The 25202-nt window shown below is 43.4% G+C and overlaps 1 protein-coding gene across 2 annotated transcripts in view; it reads right to left on the bottom strand.

The window, feature by feature from the left end:
- LOC144791782 (indoleamine 2,3-dioxygenase 2-like) overlaps window positions 1–25202 on the bottom strand; it is a 280183-nt gene that overhangs the window by 155218 nt on the left and 99763 nt on the right. For both annotated transcript variants that reach the window (XM_078666549.1, XM_078666548.1), the window contains exon 3: window positions 5161–5280. In XM_078666549.1, the coding sequence (XP_078522675.1) occupies window positions 5161–5280 (120 nt within the window). The remainder of the gene's footprint in view (window positions 1–5160; window positions 5281–25202) is intronic.

Genomic DNA, 25202 nt, shown 5'->3' with positions numbered 1-25202 from the left:
GTTGGTGCTAGGCAGCCAATTGTGCAGCAGCGCAAAGCAAAGCACAGGGATTCGTCTTTTTGCACAATACAATGCATCATGGCACTTTCCTAATGACGCAGCTTGACGCAACAAGATAGCTTTCTGCGCCGCATTATTTTCTAGCAAATATGCCCCAAGGTTTGGCCTGTAGCCAAACTCTCTGCTCAACCACCTAAACATCCTCCCAGGCCCTCTGTCTAACCACAAATCTGTTTCATATCACACACTTCTGATCTGCCTCTGGCTTCAATCATACTTCTTTGCTTTTCAGCTTTCAAATTTGTGTATAGTGGTGCCTTATATCTGTACATACTTTATATTGTGCGGTACCAGTTAGCAGAATTTCCTTTGGCAGCTAAAAAGCGAAACACTTCTTCATTTGCCACCCTCGTAACTTTTCCCCCCAGATGATCTGCGCAAAACTCTGAGAGCAGACACTTACAGGCACATGCATCAAAGCTTTTTGCGATCGCAAACGGTGTGAATTGCAAAAATCGGCTGTTTGCAATCGCAAAATCAGCTTTTGGTATGCATCAACGGTGAAGGCCCTCGCAATTTGAGAATTCGCAAATATTTGCGAGTTCTCAAATTGCGATTGCATTTAAGGAATCGCATTTTGCGATTCCTTAAATGCAATGCATTAAAGTTTTAAAAATAGCGATTTCGCAATTAGGGGGAGCAAATTACCATGAAGTTGAACCTCATGGTAATTTGCGAAAACTTTGAAAATGCACTTTTGTGCATTTTTCAAAGTTTCATGTTGTGCACGCACATGCCCTTACGGCACAACATATGTGCAAAGATTAATTTCAGGGGTGCAACAAGGTGTCCTTTGGACACCCCTGCACCCTTGAAATTGCATTCTCAATTTGTGATTCGCTAATTGCGAATCGCAAATTGAGAATGTCTTCCTATTCATTCCTATGGGCCTCTAGGCCTATAGGAATGAATGGGGAGGTATTCCTTAATTGCGAGTCGCAATTAAGGAATGTTTAGAAATCGCAAATTTGTCAGCGATTTCTTCATGCATAGGCTTTTGCGATTTCTTAATTGCGATTCCTTAAAAATCGCAATTAAGAAATCACAAAAGCCAACAATGATGCATGTGCCTGTTAGCCTTATATTTTCAAGTTGTGTCAACATTCATATACTTTTGTCAAATAGTACTTATGTTATTAGTCAACATTTTAAATGGAAAGTACATTTGAAGTAGAATTAAAATGTAGAGTCACACATTTGAGAGAGTATAATTGATTTATTACAATATTAGACGTAACCAATTTGTGAAAAAACTGATTGGCACTCACAAATTCCCTTCTACAATCCTATTTACAGAATAAAATAAGTGTGACAATACTCTCAATACATGAAGCCTAGTTATTGTGATTTAATCTTACAATACTGATTTAAGCTATTGTTTGTATTAATGGTTAAACACATTTGTTTATAGCCATTTGACATGGCAAATTTAGCATTGCATAACTCACGCACGCAGATCCACCAAGCATCCCTGTGGGACAGCTTATCTTTTGGGCATTAGGTCAGATATCCATGGAAGGGTGTGTGTGTGTGTGTGCGTGGGGGGGGGGGGATGGTGGGGGGGTTGAGACATATTTTTTTTAAACACTTACCTTTTCCGCTGTCTCTCGTTGTCACCCCTGCTTCTCTACTCTTCCTGACTCCAGTACAGAAGAAGTACGAAGCACGCTGGCTCCCTAAAGCCAATCACAATGTTGCAATTGTGATTGGTCTGATCCATGGATACTCACAAACTTTCTCTCAGGGGACCACATTTAGAGTGTGGTTTGTGGCCGTGGGCCACACCGGTGGGGGCAGGGTCAGTGGTGGAGGGGGGTGGGGCTAGAGAAAAAAAAAACTGTGACTATGAGGTTGAACACAGGCCTCTCCAGCGGATGCATTCATCCACTGAGCCACCAGACCCGGCATACCCACATATCTCTCTCTCTCTCTCTCTCTCTCTCTCTCTCTCTCTCTCTCTCTCTCTCTCTCTCTCTCTCTCTCTCCCTCTCTCTCTCATTCTCTCTCTCTCTCTGTCTCCTTCCCCCAGTCTGTCTTTCTCAGTCTGTCTCCATCTGTCTGTCTCCCTCCCGCCCTCTCTCTCTCCCTCTGTCTTCCCCTGTCTCCCTCTGTCTCCCTTCATCTCCCTCTCCATCTCTGTCTCTCTGCCTCTCTCTATCTCCATCTCCCTCTTCGTCTCTGTCTCTCTGCCTCTCTGTCCCTCTGTCTCACTCCCTCTGTCTCCCTCTGTCTGTCTTCCTCTCTCTCTCTCTCTGTTTCCCCCCTATCTCTCTCTGTCTCCCCCCGTCTCCCTCTCTCTCTGTCTCCCTCCCTCTGTCTCCCTCCCTCTGTCTGTCTTCCTCTGTCTGTCTCCCTCTGTCACTCTCCCTCTGTCTCTCTTCCTCTGTCTCTCTCCCTCTGTCTGTCTCCCTCTGTATGTCTCCCTCTATCTCCCTCTGTCTGTCTCCCTCCTTCTCCCTCTGTCTCCCTCCTGTCCTCTCTCTCTCTCTCCCTCTGTCTACCTCTGTCTCCCTGTTTCCCTCTCCGTGTCTGTCTCTCTGCCTCTCTCTCCTCCTTCTCCCTCTCCTTCTCCATCTCTGTATCTCTGCCTCTCTGTCCCTCTGTCTCACTCCTTCTTTCTACCTCTATCTGTCTCCCTCTCTCTCTGTTTCTCTCCCTCTCTCTCTGTCTCCCTCTCTCTCTCTGTCTCCCTCCCTCTGTCTCCCTCCCTCTGTCTGTCTCCCTCTGTCTCCCTCCCTCTGTTTCCCTCCTGCTGTCTCCCCCTGTCTCTCTCTCCCTCTGTCTGTCTCCCTCTGTCTGTCTCCCTCTGTCTCCCTCCCTCTGTCTCTCTCTGTCTTCCTCTGTCTTCCTCTCTCTCTCTCACTCTCTCTGTCTCTCTCCCTCTGTCTCCCTCTCCGTCTCTCTGCCTCTCTCTCCCTCCGTCTCTGTCTGAGAACTCATTGTCATTGTGACGAAAATTAAACATGCAACCTATCTCTCACTCCCTCTCTCTTTCCCTCCGCTGCTCTCTCCCTGTCTACCTCTTTCTCCCTCTGTCTCACTGCCTCTTTCTCCCTCTGTCTCACTCCCTCTGTCTGTCTCCCTCTGTCTGTCTCCCCAAGTCTATCTCCCTCTCGGTCTCTTTGTCTCTGTCTCTCTCTTTCTCCCTCTCTCTCTCTCTCCCCCTGTCTCCCTCTCTCTCCCTCTTTTTCCCTCTGTCTGTCTCCCATTGTCTGTCTCCGCCTGCCTTCCTCTGTCTGTCTCCCTCTGTCTGTCTCCCACTTCTCTTCCTCCTCTCTGTTCCCCTCACTCTGTCTCTCTCTCACTCTGTCTGTCTCCCTCTGTCTCCCTCCCTCTGTCTCCCTCCCTCCCTCCCTCTCTCTCTCACTGTCTCCCTCTGTCTCCCTCCGTCTCTGCCTCTCTCTCTTTCTCTCTCTCTCCGGATCCCTCTCCGCCTCTCTGTCTCTGTCTGGGAACTCATTGTCCTTGTGAAGAAAATTAAACGCACAGTCATTCTAAACCACGCCAAGTTCTACAGGCCATGCTGTCCTTTTAGTGGTGACTGGTTGAACATTAGATTCTGTGAGCTGATTATTGGCGTCTTCAGTGATCTTTGGCAATTGTCAGTCCACAAAAAAAAGCCCCCTGCATATGGGTCAAACGTACTTTAAAAATGTTTTTCTGTCATTTCTTTTTGTAAAATGGAAAACAAGCACAGTCCAGCAACATCAGAGGACAATTAAATTATCCTTAATTTTTCATGTTTATTCACATCTTTGCCCGGAGATGTGGCAAGAAGGAATATCTATTTACAATCATTAAACTACTGCATCAAACAAATCAAGGGGGCTTTTCAATGTGGCAGTTAGAAAGTTTCTCCTTCTCATGCTCCTTCCCTAAAAGAAGATACATTATCTACCTACCGACAGATGTATATCAAGTTTGTTTCTAATTGGAAGCGTCAGTAGGATGACCTTTTGCGGGTGAGCTTGCGAGTCACTGATTTTGTGCATGCTTCTTTCATCCTGACCTTTTCCCTGTGAATGCGGCCCCGAGGAATCACAACAGGCAGAAATGCAGTTGTTTCTGAACTGTCTGTTGTTTAACACGAGGGCTGCATGGAAAGGCCTGGTGAGTCGGAACTGGCCCGCGGGCCGTACTTTGAGTACCGCTGGTCTGATCACTGTAGTTTGGTGCTCAGGAATATGGCTGCCTGGTGGGGAATATGCACAGTGCACATGACTGTTTGACTATTACGACGGCGGGTGGATCACCCCCACCGGGTCGGCAGTAGCCACTGCTGGACTGGCAGGGGCGATACACCCGCCATTCATGCCTGATTGACCTCCCACCATATTAGTATGGCTGGGGGGTCTGCGGCAGACGGAAAGAACGTCTGCTCCTTTTCCACCGATCGATTCGTCGACCGGACGGAAAAGGGGCATAATATGGTGCGCGTGTCTGCATTACACGGCGATCCATATTATGATGCAGGCGGAAATCAGCCTTTACATGGCGGCGTTGCCGCCATTTCTTGTTTTTGGGGGCCTTGCGGGTCCCCAAGGTGTTGTGGGGGTGGGGGGCTGCACATGGGGGTACCTATGGAACCCCCCTACATTTGCATGCACACAAGGTGGACGGCACCGCACGGTGCCTGTCACGTTGTGCATTCAAATGCACAACATCCATTTTTTACATAGCGGTGGGTGCTGCTTACAGCACCACCCGCCACAATAAAAAAAAATCAGGATGCGACCGCCAGTGTGGCGGGCACATCTTAATTTGAATGGCGGGACCGCCGCATCATCGGTGGTCGGTCCGTGCTCCGCCGCCGCCATTGTAATAGGCCCCTTAGTGTGCACAAACCACTCCTCCTCCATGAGCCACCAACCCCGCAGCAGCAAAAAATAAAATGGTAAAAACGTTGTTTCCTTTTTTCACTGCCCTTAGCCTTAGCGGAGGAGCCACTCCTGTGAAGGGAATATGTTTCTATTTTTAAGCAGCACCCGTTTATTTAATAGAAACCAGCTGCTTTGTCTACTGATTGGGAATTGAGAAACAAGAAAGTGCAGTTTTGAACACATAAAACCAAAACACAGTGCATCGAAACTGATAGCTTACCTTTACTGTGCCATGTTCGCCTTCTTGCCATACGTAGCCCATTGTCAGAGAACTAAGAACTAAATGGGCTAGTCTGAGTTCTCGATGCCCTTTCAGAGTCTGACTATTTAGTAAAGGCATCTGAAAAGAAAAAGAAAACATTGTGTTTTAGGTGAAGTGAAAACAGAAATTACTTGAAGGTAGAATACCGTTTTGCAAAAGTGCTAGAATTTCCTGGGCAGAATTCAGCAAATAATTTCCTGGGAAAGCATTGGGGGACTCATTTGTTCAATATTATGTGTAATTCTAAGAGAACACTCTCGTTGTTGTCCTCTTATCATGATGATTCTTAGAATTCATTAATTAAATGTCTTTCTTTAACAGGGCTTAATACTGCTTATTAGTGAGTGTTTTCCATTTCATTGTTGATTCTACATTTTTGGAACATAAACAATTATGAACCAATATATCAGTTCTTTACTTGCAAAGTCATAAAAAACACAATAACCCCTAGTATCCTCCAGACAAGACCTAGTCTAAAAAGATGCCAAAGAAGAAAAAAAATAGATACTTCAATGTTATGACGAAATCTAGTGGAAGAGGTGCGGGTGTGACACATTTTTAATTAATTAAAACCATTACAATTAAACTGTAAATCATTTTACAGTCGTAATCCAGTATAAAATATTTGAAAAAGATAAGTGCTCCTTGCATACAAAAATTTTATTCTGTTGGTACCAGCCACAATTACGTGCAAAAGATGTGCCTGCTTTATTTTTTTAATATGTCACCGAACATTCAACCATGTCTAAACTTGGCAGAGAGATAGTATAAAAAGCCATTAAAAACCTATTTTAGATTGAGCACATAAAAAATGTCTTAGAAACAGTAAATGCAACAAAAAAAATCACTTCCTTTTTAAGTCCAACTAGTCAGCTTTACCCGTCTACCGGAAAGCATGTCATCAAAACAAACAACTATGCAGACAGTGGACTGTGAGTAGGTTTCCTTAGCAAATATTTGTGGGGCTTGTCTTTCAAAGCAGTCCACAGGTGTATTTTGTAGTTATAATGCTTATAATGGTAATTGAACTAAAGAAGTCTATCTCAAATATCACTCACCGATTTTGAATAGAATCCCACCATCTAAGATAACTGATACATCTACATGAAGTCACAGTGGACATCTTAGTGAAGACTTTCTTAAATTAGGGACTTCAAGTGGACAAGTTGTTAACAGTGCCATGATCTTAATATTCTCATTTAGCAGTAGCACAACTCTAAGCAAGAAACAGAACTTCTTTCTAGTAGGGTGAATGTTGTTCCAGTATTATTTTGTTGCAACTTAAACCCAATGAACGGCAGTACATTGAAAAATAAGGACACGTAATGGAACGTCATGTTGCACTTTTTTCAAGGCACTATTGACCAGCTTTCTTTAATGCACAGCAACAAATAGTTAGAAATAGTATATTAAAATAATCACAGAAAAACAGAAAAACTGACGACAGTGTGAGAAGGATCCCGTTTCATGGCGACAATATGGTTGAACACTGTTAGCATAATAGTGTATTTTATAGAGCTTGATTTAGTCACAAAGGGGCATATTAGCAACAAATAGCGATAATTATCGCTAAATGAGCTTAGCGATTATTTTTTTATTGCCGCGCATCGCCGGATTTTATCGCAGAGATAACTTGCTATTAGCAACATTTATCTCAAATGCAATAAAATATTCGGTGATAGTGGCTCAATGCGTGAATATCGCTGGAAATCCAACGATATTCATGCATCATCACCAATAGGGTCTCAACCTGAATATCCACCTCCCATTAGATATACAGGTTAAGAAGTGGTCTGAGCAGGCGTTTTTTATCGCTTCACCTGCATTGATAATAGGCAATAGCGATGTTAGCGACTGCTTTCAGTCGCTAACAGGTTGGGTACGCCTACTTTGCATGTCATTAGCGATAAATATCACTGACATGCAAAGCGGGCCCCGAACCGGTCGCTATCGCCTAAAAGCTGTCGCTAACTGCTGTTAGCGACAGCTTGCTAATAGGGCGATAAAATTATCGCCACTTTAGCGGGGAAAAGTCCCGCTAAAGCGGCGATAATGCCCTTGATAATATGCCCCAAAGTTTATAGTGCATTACATGTTTCAAATCACATGCAATTTTCTGTGTAGTGGGTGTTTTGTGAAACTGAGCCACTCAAATCTGACTTTATGCTCATCAGGCAGCAGTTAAACCCTCTAAAATGAAAGATTAAAATAATATGCTAATGTAGCGCTGTTGAGAAAAAAAAATACTTTTTAAATAATATTTTCTTCAAGTTTCAATTCCAGTAATTTTTACTATATTGGGGTGGATTCCGATGTCGGACAGATCTGAGTCCGTCCGACATCGGTCCAGAGCAGTAATCCACCGACCTTCTGTCGTGGGTTACTGCCCTGGTTGTATGATGTGACCGAACAGGATTCAGTTGCATTCGTATGCCTGACAATGCAAGCATGCTTTCCGGTCGGAAAGCATGCTTGCATTGCTGAAAGCAGGGGTGCAGTTCATCCCTGCACCCTGTGGCCGGCACCCCAAGGTGATCAACAGATCAACAGATCAACAGAGGGGCACCATAGGTGCCCCCCAGGCCGCCTTCCGGTGGCCTCACACCCATGGGGGCCCCGCTGGGGGCCTCCTGAGACAGCTTCCGACTGCCTTTTCGTGCCGAACAGACTGACACAAAAAGGCAGTGAAAAGCTGCCATCATACTCCCTCGGTCGGAAAGAGGCGATCGGGGGAGTACTGGAGGATTTCCAGACTGCAGACAGAGCCTGTCGACCGCAATCTGGAAATCCGAGTTGGATTCCTTCCCGACCGAGCGCATCGGAATGGCTCGGTCCGGAACGAATCCGGCCGGCAATGACCGATTCGGTCGGAAGGGCTCCGAGCATGGTTCGGAGCCCTTCCGGCCAAAATCGGAATCGGCCCCTCTGTGAATCAATCGGAATAAATGAAAACATAATGTTACACTTTTATTAAAGCCACAACTATATAGCGTGCCTCGTTCTGTGCACACTCTTTCAGTTGATAAATTACATGATCTAACTTAATGCACCCTTTTTGCCATCTGCAGTGGGTCTAGGAGTAATCTATGAAACTACACCATTGGGCAAGTGCCAGTAGAAGTAGCAAAGAACAAAAACATAAAATCATAGCTGGGAAAGGATGGGCAGAATGTATTATCATCACAATAAAAACACTGCAATTACATGAAACCCCAGAATATATTTTAGACCGGCAATTAATCCAACAGGTATTGATATAAGGCACAAATAGACATGGGGCGGCCCTCAGAAAACAAATTTCACCTACCCGTGACAGAGGGAGGATTAGGTGCCCTAGATTATGATTCATAGTGAAATAAATGTCTGCATATGTTCAGGAGGCCACATGTTTTTTTAGAAAAATAATGCCCATGAAAGATGTTTACAAATATAGTGTATGTACAAAGGATGCAGTACTTTCAGTACAGACATATTATATTCAGAGGAATGAAAAGTAATAAAAGAGCAATATTAAGAGGATTGGCTGAAAAGGTTCCTCTGTTGCAAATTTTTGAAAATTCAATGGAAATGAGCAAAACACCTTCATGGGCGAAACTTTTCATGAAATATTTTGAAGGTAAATATGCACTACACAAAAAGGAGTGGTTTCAAGAAATGAATTTTTACAGCTCTAATATTGATGATATTTTTTAGATTTTTCAGATCTGGTTAGGAACAAAATAGAAATTAGAAAATTATTTACAAACACTTAAGGGTATTTCAAGGATAATTGTTACAGCAACATGCAACATTTAGCAACTTAATTTCTAGATGTGAAATTGAAAAATATAGAAAACAGGTGGACTTTCAATAAATAAATCCAATAGACAAAAATAATCTATTTTTACCAACAAGTTTGCATCATTGGCATTTTAAAGAATGTTTACCACACAGACAAATTGTGGGGTTAAAAAAAATTATACCTTAAGAATCAGCCCGAATCAAAAAGAAGAGGTAAAAAGTTTATTGGGAGAGGTTACTATAAAGACATATTGAGTAAAGCATAAATGAAAACTTGACAGAGAGGTGGATTATTTGAGGTTCGAGATGAAAAACTATGGGGTATTTTCACATGATCGTGTCATAACTTCCGCAAGTATAGCGTAACACAACTTTCACCATCGCAGCCTATCGCGGTAAAATAACCCAGTGTCAACGTGGAATTCACAACACGGTGGTAGCATGCGATAGACTGCCGAAACCGTGGACAAAGTCTGCGATACAACCACCTTGATGGTGACAAAAACACAAACCACAACACCAAAAAACCTGCAAAAGGCCAAAGCGCGATGAGGAAACAAGCGATAAGCAGCGTCAGGCCTACAACACACACCTGGCAGGCAAGAAAAATCAACATTAAAGTGGAAAATAACACAAATACAAACTGACCAACACCCTAGCCCCATGGAAGCTGTTGGAGCAGGTGCAGAGGACGAGCGCAACCCCACACGCACGCTGGACGACCTGACCGGGACCTCAGGGACCGGGAAGGGCAAGGACAAGAAGAAGAGGAAGACGAAGTTCAGTCTGCAGGCGAACATGATCATGGTCACGGAGGTGATGGAACACCATCAACAACTGTTTGTCACCTCCAACATGTCATTGGACACCAAAAATGGGATATGGCGGAACATCGTGGACAAGGTGAATGCCGTCGGGGAGCACAAGAGGACATTGGATGAGGTCAAGAGGCGATGGAATGACATCAAGCAGCGGACCAAGGAGAAACTCTCCACCAACTGGAAGGCAGCAACGCAGACTGAAGGTGAGGGCCTAGTGCCACAGCTCAAGCTGGATGACACGGAGAAGCTGGTGTCGACAGTCATCAGTGTGGAGACAGTGGCCGGAGTCGGGGGATCGGACACTGCTTGACAGGACATAACACAACCACAACAGGGTGAGTGACCACCAGGTACTGGGGGGACGGGTGGAAATGGGCACAATGGCACACATGCACAACCAAGCACAGTACAGTGCACACCCACAATGACTCTGGGTCATCGCCCAGATCTACAGACTGCCACAATGTACACTGCCATGCTGTCTGAATGTCAACATGCGGCTACATTCATGTGGACACATTGTAATACAACATCTACCCTGCACATTGCAGGGGCACAGTCAACACCTCATGCAGAGCAGTCCCAGCCAATCTTCACTGATGACGAGGAGGACAACACCACCATCAACATCCAAGCCATCCAAGACATCATTGACCTCATCCAGAACTCACCTCCAGGATCAGGGCAGGCAAGCTGCATCGAGGAGACCCCACCCACTACCCAAAGACCCCGCAGGAGGCACCCAGCAGCCCCGCACCCCCCAAGACCCCCAGGAACAACACATTGCCTTCCAACTCTGTGTGCTGGAGGGCCAGAGGGAGACCGCAGATCAAGTGCGGGTGGGGTTTGACCTCATGGCTTCCAAACTTGATGCCTTCTTTGGGTGCTCCATGGTCTCCAACGAGCCCTGACGGACATCGCCGGAGTCATGACACATATAGAAGAACACCTATCCGCGCAGAGTGGCTCCAGTGATACCAGCCGTGAGCTGGCACGCATGCGGAGGCTCGTGGAGAACAGGGTGCGGATGGATGCAGAAAGGATGGCAGCCACCGCTGATCATCAGCGGAATGTAGCAGGGATCTACCATGCCCTGCAGATCCTCATCATGGCATTGCTGCCACAATGCGTGGTGATGTTGAATGCTGCTGCTCCCACACCATCCATAATCTCCGCCCCCTGGTGTGGCAATACCTCCCTGTGAGGCAGGCCAAACCACTCCGGCACCTGAGGTGGCAGTGGCACACAGGGAGGCATATAGACCACCACCGGCACCTGAGGTGACATGGTCACACAGTGTGGCAGATAGACCACCTCTGGCTCCTGAGGTGACAGTGCCACAAAGTGCGGCAGATAGACCACCTCCGGCACCTGAGGTGACAGTGCCACACAGTGCCGCCGCCGGTACAGCAACACCCACAGGTGGGGGCGGGGCACATATCCGGGGACGAAGACGTGGATGGGCCTGTGATCAGAAGGGCTCATTAGCATTCATTCCCGCCACCTGGTCTGTTTCTGCCTGGTCCCACACATGGCCTCATGACCTTCCTCTGACCCCTGATTCACGTACATGCACTCACCTTGGACAGCGACATGGACCGCCACATCCTGTTTGATGACCAATGACACCGCTACCAGACTGCGGACTGCACCCCTCCTCTTGCACAGTACTTGACTTCCATGGATGGACTCTGGCTGGCCCTCCATGGACCCATATAGCGTGGTGTATTTGGCAGTGCCCTGTACCGCTCCAGCTGAGGAACAGCACTGGATGTGCAATAAACATCTGGTGCACTGCTGTGTCATGTCTTTCATCATTCATTTTTGTATGTGTGGATGAATGTAGGGACAGTGATTCCCCTTGCGTCAATGATGCTCTTCCTGAGGGATGCCAGTCAGAGGGTGCTACATGTCGAATTGGGTCACAGGTCCCTTGGACACCACAACAGGGACACACGTATCCGCCACTTTCTTGTCCGGACATGGACTGAACCACCCCCAGTGCCCACGAGTCATTTTTTCAAGATCTGCCTTTTCTGGCATACGGCAGAACCATTCTGCTCACGCTGGCAGGGGGGCCTTATTGCTACACATAACAGGTGTACTCGCTGATGGTGTGAAGATCACTGGTCTAGTTGTCAGCATGTCACAGCCAGTCCACGAGGGCAGGTTTGCACTCACACCACACGCACCCGGCACAGGCATCACAGGCGATGTGACCCCACAAATATAAGGGGCCAACAACATCACATACCCCTCTGCCACTGGGGACTGGATGATGGACCGAGCCCTTTAGGCCAGCACAGGCCTACTGTCACGTGGTGCTGACTGGGGTTGAACAGGGTTTGTGGCACCCGAGCGTCCTGTGGCAGGCCTCGCTGACTGGGGATGGACAGGGTTTGTGGCAGACACTGCATTGCAGCTGGCACAGGCATTCCCCCACAGGATGGTGACTTAGGGTGCACTGAGTCATTGGCACCTTAAGCTGCGGAGCTGGTGTACAGCCTGCGATGATGGCGGTCCGGACTGCCCAGGTTTGGTGTGCCTTGTTGGCCCGCAGTGTAGGCCACGCCTAAGTGGGTCTACCACAACATGGCTCCACTTCTGAGGTCACAGAGTTAGTGGCACCCATTTGGTTGAGCGGCTGTGCAGGCTGTGATTTTTCCGGGTGCCCTGGTTCATACCATGCCATGGTGTAATATGGTCCCAGCACCAGAAGTGTTACTTGTGGCCAGCGCAGCGTGGATGCATGGTGCAAAGGGTGCCATGTCCGCGGGCCCCAGACTTGTGGCTTGTAGCGGCATGTGGTGGGACCTGCAGTCTACACGCCGGTGTCGGAAGGTGGGCAGTGTCGCCCGGGTGTGCATCGGCGGGCATGCTCCAATGGGTGACGGGAAGACCTGTGAAGCCTCTGGCTGTTTGTGCATGTGCGGGCGGACGACGTTGTCTTGTGCAAGTGTGTGTACTGTGCCAATCATGTCCCTGGATTCTGTTTCAGATGACAGCTCTGTCTCAGATGTGTGACCTGGTGTGCAGCTCTACGTACTGACATGTGGTTGGAGACACACCAGTGGCAGCAGTTGAGCAGTGTGGCCTGGGTGAGCTGGGTTGGCTCTATCTCTCTCCCCTTCTCTTCTTCTCTCTCTCACTCTCTCCCCCTCGCTTCTTCTCTCTCTCTCTCCCTCTCTTCTTCTCTTTCTCTCTCTCTCTCTCCCTTTCTCTTCTTCTCTCTCTCCCCCTCTCTTCTTCTCTCTCTCTCTCCTTCGCTCTCTCTCTGTCCTTTGATGTGCGCAGGACACACCTTCTCATCATGTTTTTGTCTTGTAGGCTGTGACCTACGAATTGTGCGACATCAGGCAGATTATTTTGAACATGTTTCGGTTTAACTGATGTGTCATGTCTTTGGTGGGGGGTTGGCCCGGGGGGTGGTCCTGGGGGTGGTGGCGGTGGGTGTTCCGTCTGCATAATCAGTTGCTCCATGGCATCTGTTGTCCTTCCGACGATGCCCTGGGCTGTGCTCTCTTTTGTGGTGCAGGCTGTGGTCAAGCTTTACATCAGGTCAGAGCAGGTGTAAAAATCCTGCTGCTAATGTGCCTTATCGCGTGTTTTGTGTTCTTATCACCGATCTGTCTGGTCGTTTTGAATGTTGAGGTGTGGTGTTGTCATGGATTTTGTCACAGGAAAGCCTACTCTGCATTTCATTAGCAATAGTTGTGGGGGTCCTCTGTGGCGATGTGTTTTGCGGCTGCTATCACAGGAAAATGATGCTGTGGGCTGTTAGCACCTGTTTGTGAATGGTGGGGTAAATATATCATGACTTTGGCTGCGATAAAGTGCAGTTAATTCTGCGATAGCTCCTTGTGAATATGCCCCTATATGTCAAGAAATACAAAAACAAAACTTTAAATTTTATTAAAAAACTTTGAAGAAAAATTAGAAAATAATTGAAAATGACACAGAATTAAATAAATTGTTTTAAAAGGAACTTTATTCCCAAGCTCTAATAACATGGGTTTAGGAAATGACCTATTACAATCTGCTGAGCAACAAAGTCACAGTTATTTTCACACAACGGAAAAGGACATATTCTTGTCCAAACTACACTAATTGTAGATATATTTTAAATGGATATTAAATATTTCTTCAGTGTACAGGAAAAATAATAAAACTGAAAAAATGTAACATGTGTTGTAAAAGACTGTATTAAAATGAAAATGGCTACATGGACTAGTTTACAAAGGAATGATAAGTCAGCTATATTAAAGATGAATGAAAATCAATCAAATATAAGAATGAAAAGCAAAATGTCAACATTTTCACAATGAGAATATATGAGAATCCAATTAAAAGTTATTCTAATGGAGCAGTATGTGGGTAAAATAAATTTCAAACAACAGTATATAAGAACTATGAAAGAGTGAAGCGTAATAGAATGAATAGGAAACATGCTTCTTAACACAGCAACACTGAATTGAAGACATGTAATGCCATTACGGTATAGAGTCATAATATCGATGTTTAAATATCGATATGCCATAATATTGATGTTTCAATACCGATGTGACACAATATCGACCTGCAACAATATCGTCAACCAGAATATCGACATACAGGTATGAAATATTGTTTTTGTTGATATCGAATATAGTAACATCGTTAGTCAAAATATAGTTGTTAATAATATCAAAATTTATTTTAGTGTTCTGTATTTTAGTATATGTGTTAAAAGTATAGTTTATTTTTGTAATGTATGTTTGACATTTTTACAAGTAATTCATTTTATGTTAAGTAATTTTTGAGCATTTTCTCTCTGTAGGGGGTTGTGGGTTTATAGGGGAATAGAGTGGAAAGTAATTTAGTTATAAGATATTTATTAATCATTTTTAGAAGTTATTACTTTTATACAAATTCAATATTGCATTTAAGCTCCGGAGCAGATTGTGGGTTTATAGGGGAATAGGGTGGGAAGTAATTTAATTATAATTAATTAATTGATAATGTTAATTAATTAATATTTTTGTATTTAGTCATTTATATTGTTGTGTTTGTTAATTAATTTGTTATTAATTAGTTATTATTTGGTTATTAGTTATTAATTAATAATTGGTAAATTTGTTAATTGTTTAATTCATTTAGGAGTGGGTCGTGGGTTTATAGGGGAGTAGGGTGGGAAGTAATTTATTTATACTTTATTAACAATTGTATTAATTAATATTTATGTATTTCATTATTCATATTGTTAATTGTGTTAATTAATTTGTTGATAATTAGTTAAGAATTGGTTAATATTCATTAATAGGTAAATGTGTTAATTGTGTAATTTTTTAGTAGGGTGGGAAGTAATTTAATTTTAATAAAACGTTATTATTTTTTAATAATATTTATTTAAAGTTATTTTATAGTGTCAATTATCTGATATAATTTATTTTTGATGGTTTTTAATTTGCTTGTTAATTGGTAATAATTAATTAAATGTTAATTAATGTTAATTGTGTATTATTTTACAATATTGGTGGTGTTTCTTATAGGGTAGTATTGTTGGCGGTAAATTATTTTTGTCAAATTAATCATTTCCTAATTAATGTTAATTATTTTGCAGGAGTGGAAAACTAAATTATTTACATCCGCTATCCAAAATTTTCCCGACTGTAGCATTTGCTGGAGTGGGAATAGTAAATAATTCCCCTACCCTATCCAACACTTTCTCTACTGTTACACTTGGTGGAGTGGTAATAGTAAATTATTCCCACCCGCTATCCAACACTTTCTCTACTGTTGCACTCACTGGAGTGGGAATAGTAATTTTTACCCACCAGCTATCCAACACTTTCTCTACTGTTGCATATGCTGGAGTGGGAATAGTTGCTTTTACCCACCCGCTATCCAACACTTTCCCTACTGTTGCACTCACTGGAGTAGGAATAGTAAATGTTACCCCTCCACTATCTAACACTTTCCTTACTGTTACACTTGTTGGGGTGGAAATATTAATTTCCACCTCTCCGCTATCCAACACTTTCCCTATTGTTGCACTCACTGGAGTGGGAATAGTAATTTTTACCCAGCCACTACCCTACACTTTCCACATTGGTGCACCCACTGGAGTGGAAATAGTACTTTTTACCCTCCTACTATCCAACACTTTCTCTACTGCTGCAATTACTGAAGTGGAAATAATAATTTTAACCCCTCCGCTACCCAACACTTTCTGTACTGTTGCACTTGCTGGAGTGGGAATAGTAAATGATTCCCCTCCGCTATCCAACACTTTTCCTACTGTTGCACTCACTGGAGTGGGAGTAGTAATATTATCCCCTACGGTATCCAACTTTTTCCCTACTGTTATAGTTAATGTAGTGTAACATATTTTTTTACAATTAACTATAAATTTTCATATTTTAATGTATTATATTTATATATATTATTTTTATTTCTATAATACAGGTTCATATATATGTATTTATAATTTGTATTATTTTCTAACATTTTCTAATAAAATAAAATAATTATTTATTAATAATATTAAGTTAATATATATATAATTTTTGTAAATATGTATGTTTATTTTTTATATTACATTTATTTATCATTTCTAACTTTTTGAAATAATTCTAACTATGTTTTTATTCATTATATTTATATTTTTATTATTTTTATATTATTTTTAAGACATTTAAAAAACGATATTTTAAACAACTATATTTTTGTTCTCGATATTTTTGTACTTTCCTTTGTAGAGATGGGATGTCGATTTTCTGTCCATCGATATTCTGTACTTGATATTCCTGTAGGTCGATATTCGGTCCGTCTATATTCTGTCAGTGATCTGCCATTACAGTGAATGTTTCTGAAACATGAGTCTAGGTACGATATCTTTCAGATTTGTGCAAACTTGAAACCATTAGAGACAAGCAGAAAAGCGGGTAAACATCGAATGGATGAATTTATTGAAAACTCATGTTTAATTGTGGACAGAAAATGCTAAAGAATGTCTATGAGTGTTACACTAAAAAAGGTGATAAACGTAAAAATGCATAGGAGGGAGAACTAATATATGGAAGTTAGCTAGTGTTTGTAAAGTAAAGTGCTTGACACCTAACTAAAGAACTTACAACTCTATATTAAAAACAGATTGAAAGACAATGATTTAAAATAAAACTAAGTGATAGATATCAATTACAACTAAATTCTAAAAAGTTCAAAGGATGTATTGACATTTGAATATATGAAAAAAATGACGTTGGTGCATCGTTAATCTATTTAGGTTTGCACCAGAAGTTGCCCAATGTTTTTTAAAGTCGTCCAAGAACTTTACAGCACCTGCTAAGGAAAAAAGCATAAATAAGTTGTATGATTGTATAATGTAGCTTGTACATGCATATATATGGCTAATCATTAGGTAAATGTGAAGCTGGAAACATGGCCATTCATAACTTTGCATAATGTATTTTAACCTATACCAACCTGAAAAAAACAAAGTTGGCAACTTCTTTTAAATAAAAAGTTTCAATAATACATAGATCTGTAACAAGAGGGACATCTGACCTCTTCCCTTCATGCACTACCGACACTACATCACAGCCCTGCCACAGTCAGCTTTTTTTTTGTTTTGTGTGCTTTTTGCTGGAAGCATTCCCAACCCTTTCGAAGTTCTGCTCCTTAGAAGGGTGCTTCGTTGGCAAGCCTGGAGTGATTACTGTAGTATAATTCGTTGGAGAATGAAAGCCTTCCCATTTCACAGGGGGCTGCAGAGAGAAATAGTTTACCCATTTGGGTGATGTCAGAAGACTTGTCTGGATTTTGGAAATTCCGAAGTATTCATCAGTTGGAGGCTGAAGGCCTGTCTAACTCAGAGGGATGTTGCAGGGGAAAAAGTTAACCCCATTGAGAGATTTCAGAAAACGTCTCCGACTTTTGTGAAGATTGCAGCCAAAGTAAAAAGCTCACCAAAGCCTGATAATAGTTAATCTAGGTATGAAAATGTTATACCTTCCCTCACCTTTAACGATAATATCAAAATAGTAGACACTGCTGTGATCCAGGAAACAGAACAGTGAGAAGGAAGTTACGACCCTAGTCAATGCAAATTCATAAGGTCTTTCCAGAGACTTGAAAACTTTTATGAACATGTTTCCTTCTTCAGAATAAGTATTGCTGATATATGTTCAGTACCTCAATTCAAGATCATTGCAGGACTAGTAGGTGAACATCACTATGATGCAGGCTAGGTTTATGCTATACAAATACCCCACATATCAGGCATTTCATCCGCTAGGCTTTTTGTGCAGCATCTTGAAGCACCTGCACATTCCAGAGGTTTTACAGATAATTTTGGTAGGGCAGTCATGATATATTCCAATGATTCTTGGTTAGCAAATTGAGCCAAATTATCACCAGGGCTTTTGAATGGATCTCACCCACCTAATTAAATTGGAAATAAAAGCATACTATGCATTTTAGAAACAAATCTTTGCAATTTGCAAACAGTATAAACTGCATTGTAAATGCAAAATGGACAATATGCATTGTACAAAATGCTTGAAGTAGAGGATCCAGTAACTAAGACTACGAAGTCGAATCCTTAGAAATCACAATGTAAAATGTGAATACCAATTGTAAGAAAGTGTTTTTTAATAATTGTGGTGGATGTTAGTATTCCACGGGGAATAAGTCAATAAACGTGTCAGGTTGAACACACAGATTCAGTCATTTAAACCTGATCTCAAGCCCTGGTTGCTTCATCTCAGAGCAGACAGCTTAACTTAGAAACATTGTGTAAGGTATTTAGCAGTAATAAAGCTTATAAAAAGTCAAAACACAAACTTCAAACTTCTCAACCATGCCTACAAATCCCTCCACAACATCAGACCCAAATACCTCAACGAGAGAGTCTCCTTGCATGTACCCAAAAGTAACCTCCACTACGCCGACCTCACCCTGGCAGAAACCCCCCGCATCCACAGAAATAGAGATGGCGGACGAGCCTTCTCCTACATTGCAGCCAATACCTGGAACGGGCTCCCAGCAAACATCAGATGCTCCCCAAACCTGCACACCTTCAGGAAGAATCTCAAGACCCCAGCTCCTTGGGACCCTCACGGGTGAGTAGTGTGCTTTATAAGCCTCTGATTGATTGATTGATTGATTACAACACAATAATAATTATACAAATGATTACATTTAAATCAGGGGGCCAGAGATATGAGTTTTGTTTTTAAAGCTTTAAGGCTAAAAATCACTAAGAAACTGCATAAGATCTATGTTTACTGTAGATCAAGACCTAAACAAAAGTTGTTGATTACCATGATGCACTCAAGGCTAGCTAAGCATGGCACTAGGACCCAGTCAACCTTTTTTTACTTGAAGTCGAAAACCTCCAGTGGAGCAAGATTGAAGACAGTTTCCAATGATGTTCTCTCTCAGTCGGATACCTGGTAGTTGAAGTCTGTTGATTTTGGCAGGAAAATCTAATTTTGCACCCCTTAAGAAGTCCTCTTGCCAGCCTGACACCTTTTGTGCTATCATCCACTTAGGGTTTCTACTTTCAACTTAGGGCCTGATTTAGATCTTGACGGACGGGTTACTCCATCACAAAGGTGACGGATATACCATCTGCCAAAATATAAATCACATATGATATAAAGGGGTTTATATTTTAGTGAACAGGGTATCCATCACTGTTGTGATGGAGTAATACATCTGCCAAAATCTTAAATTCTCTTCTTTTGAACTCAAAAATATTCAGTGGGTCAAACCTCGAAACTGTGTCTGATGAAGCACTCAGGAAATCACAGATCTCTTCTCATTGAGGTTTAGCTGAATCTTGAAAGGTCTGTGAGTCAAAAATCTTTCTAAGACCCCAATTTTTAAAAAAATTTTTTTTATAGAGTAACTCCACCTCGATCGTCTTTCAGACTCCCAGGACATCATGGCCAGCACTAATGTTTCAGGGCTCACTCCAAAGAGGCATCAAGCAGGGCTCAGTCACAGTCCAAATGTAAGTGGTCACTGCCGGACAGTGCCTCTTGCTGGTTTTATTGTGCTGGAAAACACTCAGGTCAGCAAACTGGGCCTTGGAGGACACTTTATAGTCCAGGTATAGCCATTCAGATTTCCACCCAGGTCACAGACCGAAGTCTTTTTCCTCTTCTGCTATTCTTGTCTTTCACAGACACAGATGTGTTCTGAGGAGCTGGTGGTAAGGTATCACTTTTGTTCAATTCACTAGATAGTAGATAATAATGACTCCTGAACACTCCCCCTCCACTAGGCACACGATTTCCATGGGGCAAACCCTTCTTCTTTTGCATTACATCCTGTTTATCTTACTGTACACTATCCCACAGTGCACCATTCTTAGTGAAATCCAACATAGCTGAACATTTCTGGTACTGGAGGTGGCAAATGGCAGCCAGGGATGTATCTACAGAAATTAGCCATCTCCTCTTCCTCAACCATACAAATCAAATTTGGGACCAGCTCCACCTCCATGGCTATAGTGTGCCTTTCGATCGAAAGGCCTCTCTTCCCTTGGTCTTACTTTTCACTTAAATAGGAATGGGTATGTTTCACACTGGCCCCTTTCAACTTTATAAAGTTTATAAACAGCTCCCAAACTGTCCTTACTGTGAGAAGATGAGTCACATACTTCATGCCCAGCTATTGCTTCCAAAAGGCCAAAGTCATTCCTGCATCTGGAAGCAGTTTTCACACATTATCAAAGGGAAAGCACTGACAGGAAGAGCTGCTGCACAAAGGCTACTGATAATGAGAGTACCAGAGCATTAGGTAGGAAACGTATTGCTTTATAAAAGTTACCTTTCTTGGCAATTGTCAAAAATTCAATTTGATGATTGAACTGGATTTTCAATAAATATTAACAACAATGGTTGAAAAGGCTCTGTAGTTTATTCTAAATCAACGCTACCTAAACAGCATTTTAATTATACTTAATTTTTCTTATAGAAACCACTAGAGCCCTATACAGTGAAAATAGCTTTAAAGGGTTAGTTACTGTGGAAAGATGTCAAATTTAAATTCTTAAATGGTACACTTTTGAATACTAGGCACCTTACCTTGTAGGCTACAAGATCTAGATAAGGATGACTTGGTTAATACTTAAAAGGAGGGTTCCTTCTTGTTAAAAGGGGTTACTTTTAGAGGTCTTCCACTGGGTTTAAAACCTGCAGCTGTCAGGCTGCACATGTACATCTGATACCAAGTTTTACTTGTCATACTAGTGGATGGCATAGTATGTGCTTTAATGTACAGGTGACATTTAACCTTCCATACCATTGGTGCAGCACCATGTTCTATGCTTACCCCTAAATCGGCTTTTGAGGGTGGTTGTGTGTGTCTGGCAGGGCTCTGCCAGCACGGTCGCGTCCCACTGAATTGCGGCGACTTTTATGTGATTTTAAAAATATTCACTTTCATTGTGCTTTTAAGGTGTTATTAGCTGCCAAAATAATTTGGATTTACTCAATGGGGACCGAAGTGGTCTCTTTAAGCTCCTGGTGTTTCTCCCCCTGGTCGGGTCCGTCCGTGCGAGCGGACCCGCCATCTTGGGGGTAGTCGGTCCACGTTCTAGTGGTCGGGCATTACGCTCTAGGCTCCTTAAAAACAACACTGGAGCGAACGCGAGCAGCGGGCGCGCCGGAGGCGCGCCAAAGGCGAGCCCGTCTGCGCCCGTCTGTGCCACGGAAGCGTCTAGCGCCAGCTATGCTGCCCATTTTGGTCGTGATGCGGAGTCCCGGCAATTAGCCGGTTTTCCGCTTTACTTCAGAGAGACCCTCCTTCATATAGGTGAGCGCCACGCTGATAAGGGGACATTTGGGTTTGTTGATTCAGCTCACTAATTTGTAGATATTCTTGCCGGCGGTCTCCTAATGTGTGGGCTTCTTAATGTGAGGTCCCTACCAAGACATAGCGTTGAAATCCAATTGTTGGTAGAAACATATGAGCTTGATGTCCTGTTTATGACGGAAACATGGACTCGCCCTGATTGCGAGGTTAACCCTGGCTGGGCTTGTCCACCTGGCTTTAAAATCCTTCATCTCCCCAGGCCAAACGGGAGAGGAGGTGGGGTGGGGGTCATATATAGGTCGTCCTGGAAGATTGGGACCATTGATATAGATATGGTAATGGAGTGGAATTGCTGGGCTTGTCCATAAAAAATGATTCTGGACTTATTTTCACCGGGGTTATCTGCTATAGACCTCCTGGGGCTTTTAGTGTTCAGCAGCAACAATCATTATTAGTAACCCTCAATAATATGGCAGCTACTTACCACAAGTTGGTTAATTTAGGGGACTTCAATCTATGGCTAAATGGCTCCCTCGACTCTGTTTTTTTTTATTTGCTCCATTCATGTGAAGGCCTCGGCCTCTTTCAGCAAGTTGTGGATGCCACTCACAAGGAGGAACATCTTCTTGATTTACTTTTCTCTGACCTCCACTTGCTGCATATGGGGGAAATTTTGCCTATGGACTGGACAGACCATTTTCTAATTAAATTTTATGTTAAACTTAACGGTGCTCAGACCCGGGCCCCGCAGGCCACAAAGGAATTTCTGTGTAGAGATTGGAAGGCTCTTGCACGGCTGAAGTCCTCTGACTCGATGTTCAAAGTTGGAGACTGCTTCTCCTTGGACAAGCAAGTCGGTGAGAATTATGCCTCACTTTGTCTTGAGATTACATCGGCTTTGGACTCTTATGCCCCCCTCAAAACAATTATTTGTAAAGGCAGAGCTTCTGCCCCCTGGTTTAATGACACTCTGAAAAACCTGAAACTGGGTTGTAAACAGGCTGAGAGAAGATGGAGGCGTGGTTATGGGGAGACGGATAGGACGCTTTGGATGCTTAAAATCTTGGATTATAAGAATCTGATCAGAAAGTCTAAGGCTGACTACTTCTCTTCCTTGATTTGTAATGCCACTAACCGCTCTAGGAGCATTTTTAACATATTAAATAGTCTTACCAGTTTTGACTGTTCTAAGAACTCCATAGCCTCTTCACAGGAACTTTGTGAGAACTTGGCTAAATTCTTCAAAGAAAAAAATCGAGCTAATTATCAAGGATCTTGAGGATCCATCCAAAGCTAGTAGCCACCCTGTCATTGGGCATAGGGTCTCCGAGGACTTGGTTAACTGTCCTGACCGGCCGTTAGCAGATCAACTATCAGAGTTTTTGCCTCTAACGGAGGATGCCTTCAGCAGGCTGGCACGGGGTATTTCCTCTGGGTCTCCCTTGGACCCTGTACCACACAAGATCTGGAAGGAGTATGAGGATGAATTGTTCCCTACCCTTCGCCTGATCTGTAATCAATCGCTAGCTAGCGGTACTCCTTTGACATCAAGCATTCCTTAGATCCTGAATGCTCTAAAAACTATAGGCCTATTTCACTGCTGCCTTTTTCTGCTAAACTTGTCGAACGCATGGTTAGTATAACTCTCTCGAAACATCTGGAGAAACCTCACTTATTGGAGAAAGTTCAATTTGGCTTTCAGAAGGGCTCATGGGACCGAGACGGCCCTGGTGACCGCCATGGATGAGCTTCAAAGGCGAGCAGACAGGGGACAGGTAGCAGCATTGATCCTGCTTGATATGTCTGCCGCCTTTGACACGGTTAACCATGAGATCTTGCTGAGAAGATTGAGTGATGCTGGAGTGAGAGGTTGTGGCTTGCATTGGTTTCGGTCGTTTTTGCGGGATAGACAGCAGGCGGTGTCCCTCCCTCCTTTCAGTCTGCGTTTTCCCCGGTGCCGCACGGGGTGCCACAGGGTTCGGCAATTAGTCCCATCTTATTTAATTTATATTTAAAACCTCTGATCACGCTTATAAAATCTTACAACATTAATATCATAAATTATGCAGACAATACGCAGCTGATCCTCTCCTTTGAGGGAGAGGACTCGACACCGGTGGAGGTGTTTCACAAGTGTTTGCGGGACACGGTTTGCTGGTTACAGAACAACTCCCTTCAATTCAATGCTGGAAAGACTGAGGTGCTTTTTTGTGCAGGGAATAAGACTCGACTTCTTTTCCCGGGAATTTCTGGCCTCCTGAAACATCGATTAAAGTTCAGCCAGTGGAATCAGTCCGTAACTTAGGCATTATGTTTGACAACAAGCTTAGCATGGAGACCCAGGTTGCAAAAACGACATCCTGTTGCTTTGCAAATATGTGGTCCTTGCGAAAGATCTTGCCACTATTACCATCTCAGGCGCGTGCCCAAGTGGCAAGATGTATGATCCTTAGCAGGCTGGACTATTGCAACGCCCTTTTGCTTGAGTCTCCCTGCTTCTTGTTGGATAGGCTCCAGCGAATTCAATCAGCTGCTGCTAAGCTAGTTTTGGGGCAGCGTCCGCGTCTGCAGCTCTGGCAGCACTCCAGTGGCTCCCTTGGAGACAGAGAGTGCAATTTAAGTCCCTCTGTCTTATCTTTAAGGCTCTTCATGGGATAGGACCCTTATGAATGCAATCTAAATTTGATTGGTATAATCCAACTAGATTGCTGCGCTCCTCATCGGCAAGACTGGTGAGAGTGCCAAGGTTCAGGGAGGCTAGGTCCGGGGGTAGGTCCTTTGGAGTGGCTGCAGCCAAACTATGGAATAGACTCCCATGGGAGATTAGGCAAATCAAGGAGCTTCTTCCTTTTAGCAAAAGTGTCAAAACCTGGCTGTTTCCCAAGTAAAAGTTGGCCGGCCTGACCTGACATTCCCTTCCACCCCTCTTGAGCTACTAGCGCCAGGATGCCTGCAAGGCGACAGTGCGCTTTATAAGTTGAATAAATAAATATATCTGACACTGGACAGCAGTACAGCAGTACCCCTAGGTGCACAGTTTAAAAACCAGCAGCATCAGTCCAAGAAAATGGGTATTACCGTGCAATGTAAGGCATTTTCTCACACCTTCTAGCCCTGAACTTATCCAGTTAAACTGAATATGACCAGAAAACACTACCTACCCAAAACTGCGTGGGTAGTGGAGGTGTCTGGAAAGTTTGTGAAAGCAGATGCGATTGTGGAGGTATGCTGGGCTTGTGATATGTAATGCCTTGAAAGTGTGGGTGAGGAGTTTGAATTGTGCGAATTTGTGCATAGGAAGCCAGTGGAGCTCCTTCAGATGTTGTGTTTTATGAGTCCGGCATTGGAAGTTGAGAGAGATTCTGGACACAAAAATCTCAATGGTCTACAAACTTCTGGTGACATTTTTGTTGATCCTTGCATAAAGGGTATTTTAGTAGTGCATCTTACTTGTGCCCAGGGCATGCCTGATGGTTTTGTAATAGTTGGAGAGCTGGGGGCAGAGGTCCTGAGATGTGGTTATAGTCCTGGAGCTAGCGGCAGGGGAGATAAAGTCCTTCACTATTGTGAAAATGTCCTTGACGTCACTGGAAC

This window comes from Lissotriton helveticus, chromosome 11 (assembly GCF_964261635.1).
Source record: "Lissotriton helveticus chromosome 11, aLisHel1.1, whole genome shotgun sequence".
Lineage (NCBI taxonomy): Eukaryota > Metazoa > Chordata > Amphibia > Caudata > Salamandridae > Lissotriton > Lissotriton helveticus.
This window is presented reverse-complemented; position numbering and strand designations above follow the sequence as displayed.